The sequence below is a fragment of the Myzus persicae genome, unplaced genomic scaffold (assembly GCF_001856785.1).
Source record: "Myzus persicae strain clone G006 unplaced genomic scaffold, MPER_G0061.0, whole genome shotgun sequence".
NCBI classification, from domain to species: Eukaryota; Metazoa; Arthropoda; class Insecta; order Hemiptera; family Aphididae; genus Myzus; species Myzus persicae.
The window spans coordinates 21,926-26,738 of record NW_019100778.1 but is presented as its reverse complement, the minus strand read 5'-3'; the positions used below and the strand labels follow the sequence as shown (position 1 = coordinate 26,738).

Genomic DNA, 4,813 nt, shown 5'->3' with positions numbered 1-4,813 from the left:
ATTGTATTTATCAGAGCCGTCCTAACATTTTTATTAAAATAATTATATATATACATATTGATTAATATAGTATATTATGAAAATTATATGTGAAACTATAATAAATTATTATTAATAATACTAATTTATACGTGGATGATTATTATTAAAATAAGTTGAGTATCATTTGAATTTTTCATACCAATTTAAAAATTTAATGGCTCAATAATTTTACAGATTGAACCCAAAATACAAAAACAAGACACAATGATGAGAACCGCACTACCTGCTAAGCTAAAACTGGAATTGGCATTACGGTATTTAGCAACAGGAGATTCATATAAAACATTACAGTATATGTACAGAGTGGGAAAGTCATCTATTAGTGAGTTCATACCAGAAGTTTTTCAAGCAATTTATGAAGCACTAAAAGTATATATTGAGGTATAAAGGAAAAATAATAACTTTTATTGTTTAATTAAAACATTTATTTTTTTTGTAGTTAAAACAAAAATAACAATAAAATATGTTTTCTAAATTAAAAAAAAAAAAACCAACACTTTTTTGTACGATAGAAATTATACTTATACTTACATAATATAAAAAAATGTATAAAGCACTAAAAGTATATATTGAGGTATAAATAAAATTTCTTTTGTTTAATTATAACCGTTTTTAAACATTTTTTTTTTTGTAGTTTAAACAAAAATAACAATAAAATATGTTTTCTAAATTAAAAAAAAACCAACACTTTTTTGTACAATACAGATTATACTTTACTTAAATAATATAAAAAAATTGTCTCTGTTTCGTCTACCAGACTAAATAAACATAAATACAAATTTAAACTAATCACTTAATTTTAAATCACATAAAGTTGTTATAGTACACTGCTATGTTATTAGACTCAGATATATTGTTATCATGAGATGTTTCTGGCTCATCTTCAAATTCAACTTCTTCAATTACATTATTATCATCATAATCATAGTTTGTCTCATTGTGTACAATTTTAGTCAATAGTGCTGTAGAAGATGCTGATCTTGATATTTCGTCTAAACGAGCTTTAGTTAGCAGATTTTGAATTTTCTCTTGTAACAGAATGGATTCTTCTAATGGTAATTTTTCTAATTGAGCTGCAACATACTGTCCAAAAATAATAAATTCGTTTGTCTTTGATTTTTGTTCGCAAACAAATTTTAGTGTATTAACTGCTTTATCTAATGATTGATCATAATGTTTGTTAGACGTTTGGCCACTTTGCTTTTTAGTGCGTTTCCTAGTTGTTGTAGTTGTTTGAATTATATTTTGTGTCATACTTTGTGAAGCTACATTATTCAAAACATCACTATTATTTGAAACATCACTATTATTTATCGCCAAAGTAGTGTTTTCAAGTTCTTGAGATGGAATTGCCTAAAAATAAATTTATAATAATAAATTTTTAATAATAATAAAATCATAAAATATTTAATTTATATAATTAATTTTTAAGGTCCCACTTGAAGAAACAAAATGGAATGAAATTGTCAATGGTTTTGACAATCTTTGGAATTTTCCACAATGCACAGGTTATTTTTTTCATCATATAGGCATGTAAGTCACAAAAGATGAAAGCATAATATTTATGTTATATGTTTACAGGTGCCATTGATGGAAAATATATTGTAATGGAATGCCCATCAAATTCAGGCTCAAATTATTATAATTATAAAGGAACTTTTAGCATAGTTTTATTGGCTTTAGTTGACCACAATTATAACTTTACCTGCATCGATATAGGAAGTTATGGAAGCAATTCGGATGCAGGAATTTTTGCAAAATCTGCTTTAAAAAAAGCATTAGAAGAAAATAAGTTAAACATGCCACGTGAAAGTGTTATTTTAGGAGATGAGGCCTTTCCTTTAGAAACTTATTTGATGAAACCTTTTCCAAGAAGAAATATATTATCAAAACGTGAAAAAATATTTAATTACAGACTTAGTCGTGCCAGGAGAATAGTCGAAAACGCGTTTTGAATATTTGCAAGTCGTTTTAGAATATTTAGACGACCAATTCCGTTGTCTCCCGATAAAACCATCTTATTAGTTAAAGCTGCCTGCGCTCTACATAACTGGATAAGAAAAGCTGGTAATAGTTCAAACAATATATCTGTTGACATTGAAGATATTGAAACAGGATGTCTTATAGAAGGTTCGTGGAGAAATGATCCCAAACCTTCAGGTTTATTGGATTTAACACCAATTCAGAGGAATTATGCAACAGATGCAAAACTTAAAAGAAATTATTTAGCAGACTGTTTTGTTGGAGTGAGGGCAGTTGAATGGCAAAATAAAATGATTGAATAATCAATAATATTTAAAATGTATCAATTTTTCCATATTAAAATATTTTTTTGTAACTTCTTATATATCTTAAAATATTATATCTTTAAAATAAAGCTTACAAAATTCGAATCAGATTCTCTCTGTCCTTCATTATTTTTTTTCAAAAAGCTGTCAGCTAATGTAAACCAGCTTAATTTTGGTACATACACATCATGTTTACCAGATCCTGTCACCATAGATGATCTTACTTTAGCTGTCTCTTGATTATAAGTACATCTGAAATAAAATATAACAGATTTGTACTTTGGAGGAAAAATTAAAATGTGAGTTGTAATATTATTATAGGTATAATATGTAACACATACCTTATACTCCTAATCTTTTGTCTCAGTTGTTTAATGTTGGGTAGTTTAGTAAAAGCAAGCAGTGCTTCCTCAGCTGCATCGCGTTTGTGTCGCAGTTTATAGTTCGGATCCTTTTTAAGCCATAAACATGGATACCTTTGATATTCTTCTAAGAAGCTAATAATATTAAAATCTGACATTTTGAATTCAATTTTAAAAAAAACGAAAAAATAGAAATCTACCATGAGCACATGTCAGCGGTGCCAGAAGAATTGTAACTCAAATCGCCAGTAGAGAGCGCCAATATCGCCCAAATCGCCCATATCATCTTATCTATAAAATTAGTAATTACCACGATCTCGCAGAACTTGTGCTAAATGCGATAGCCAGTATTTTTTTTATATATATCTATAAGGAGAATTGAGAATAATATGTTGAGCTCCTTTCAACACATCCTGTTTTTTTAACTAAAAATAAATAAAATTAATAACCTGGTAAATTAATAAGGTAATTTAAAACAAAATAATGAAAGATTTTTTACTTTTTACAAAAAATAAACAAAAGTAATAACAATCTTAAGGTAATTTAAAACAAAAAATTAAAAGACTTTTTCACAAAAAATAAACAAAAGTAATGACAACCTTAAGGTAGTTTAAAACAAAAAAATAAAAGACTTTACTTTTAACAAAAAATAAACAAAATTAATAACAACCTAAAATAAGGTAGTTTAAAATAAAAACGAAATAAATTGGTAAACTAATAATATAGAAAATATTTAATATACAGATAGTATTAACAAAAAAATATATCAATAGTCACTCATCTTCTTCTTCAATTGAATTTAAAATTGTGATGGTTGCAAACAAATCATTAGAATCAAAGTTGGCTATTTTTCGTTTTTGGTCAGAATCATATATTTTTGAGTCAAATATATTTAACATTTGTTTTGATGGAACAAATGAAGTACAGCATTGTTTTTTAACACTGTTGTGTACTTTTATTCTGATCAATGCAACTAACATTGATTGTCCCATCCTATTCCTAACTTTAGTTTTTGTTGCATTCTTTATACTAAATATTCTCTCAACCACAGCATTTGAAATTGGTAACGAAAATAATCTTAATGAAAACTCACTGAGTTCTTTAAAAATATGATCTCCTGCAGCATTTCTCACTTGGGATAACGTAGCCCAACAGTTAATAAGTGTTATTTCATAAGCAGATTTGTTTGGAAATATATCGTTAAAACTGATTGATCCTAACTTCCTCCATTGAATTTCCAACAGATCTTTATTAACATTAACTCCTATTGAAAAACAAAAAATACATTTAAATATTGTGTATACTCTTATTATACTTATTTATATACCTTCCAAGTCTGGGAAAAAATCCTTAAATGAAACTCTTGGTTGTAAGCCAAAATCAAAACAAAATGATGGTGATAAATACTTAAGTTTTTCTATAACTTTTAAATTTTGCGGAAGTCTTTCTATTATTTCATGACACAAACGAAACAAAAATCTTGCTGCTCTTTCCATGATTAAATTTAATTTTACTTGATCAATGGACTGTTTTTTTAAACTTATTTTTGACTGTTCTTTAAATTGCTGACCAAAATCAACAGAATTACATGGTAAATGCGTTTCAGGTAACTTCAAACTATTCTGTAAAACTTGAATATCAATCACTCTAATAATATTATTATTTGAAATGTCTTCAAATATTTTTGTCATATAGTATTGTTAGTGCCAATATGTTATTCCTTTATCTATCATTTAATTATTAATTGTATAACGGTGGTCACACTGAGCCCTAGGCCAGTGGTCGTAGGCTCGGCGCGCCACAGCGGCGACGTGAGAAAGATGTAGTCAGTCAGTTCCTAGTCTTGTAAAGGTCCGGCGACTCCGTCTGTCCGCCGCGCACCTCCGTACAACCGCGACCAGTGACCCCGTTAGTAATACCGTTGTGTAAAGTAAACCTTGTGTTATATTACCGTAATTATATATTATACACCATCACCGACACAGTGTCTGTCGTGTTTGGGTGTACTGAGAATTGTGATATTATTAATAAAGTCTCTTTAATACCGTCTACACTCGCCTAGTGTCCGTTATTTCAAATCCTGACCCGTAATAATATTCATTTGAATATTAGCCGCTAACA

At 28.1% G+C, this 4,813-nt stretch overlaps 1 protein-coding gene across 1 annotated transcript; it reads right to left on the bottom strand.

Annotated features, from left to right (window-relative positions):
- Window positions 1-846: 846 nt before the first annotated feature.
- LOC111042900 lies at window positions 847-2,850 on the bottom strand. Its single transcript, XM_022327615.1, has 3 exons — window positions 2,672-2,850; window positions 2,426-2,582; window positions 847-1,395 (listed from the first exon to the last, which is right to left on the bottom strand). The coding sequence occupies exons 1-3, from the start codon at window positions 2,848-2,850 to the stop codon at window positions 847-849; spliced, it is 885 nt and encodes a 294-aa protein (XP_022183307.1).
- Between the last annotated feature and the right edge of the window lie 1,963 nt (window positions 2,851-4,813).

What these genes read in the sequence shown, in the direction of transcription:
- LOC111042900 (XM_022327615.1), bottom strand. Translation starts at nt 2,850, where the DNA reads ATGTCAGATTTTAATATTATTAGCTTCTTAGAAGAATATCAAAGGTAT. An exon ending in CAAAAGATTAGGAGTATAAG is followed by an intron (nt 2,583 to 2,671) that starts GTATGTGTTACA and finishes ATTTTATTTCAG; the next exon opens with ATGTACTTATAATCAAGAGA. An exon ending in GAGAATCTGATTCGAATTTT is followed by an intron (nt 1,396 to 2,425) that starts GTAAGCTTTATT and finishes ATTTATTTTTAG; the next exon opens with GCAATTCCATCTCAAGAACT.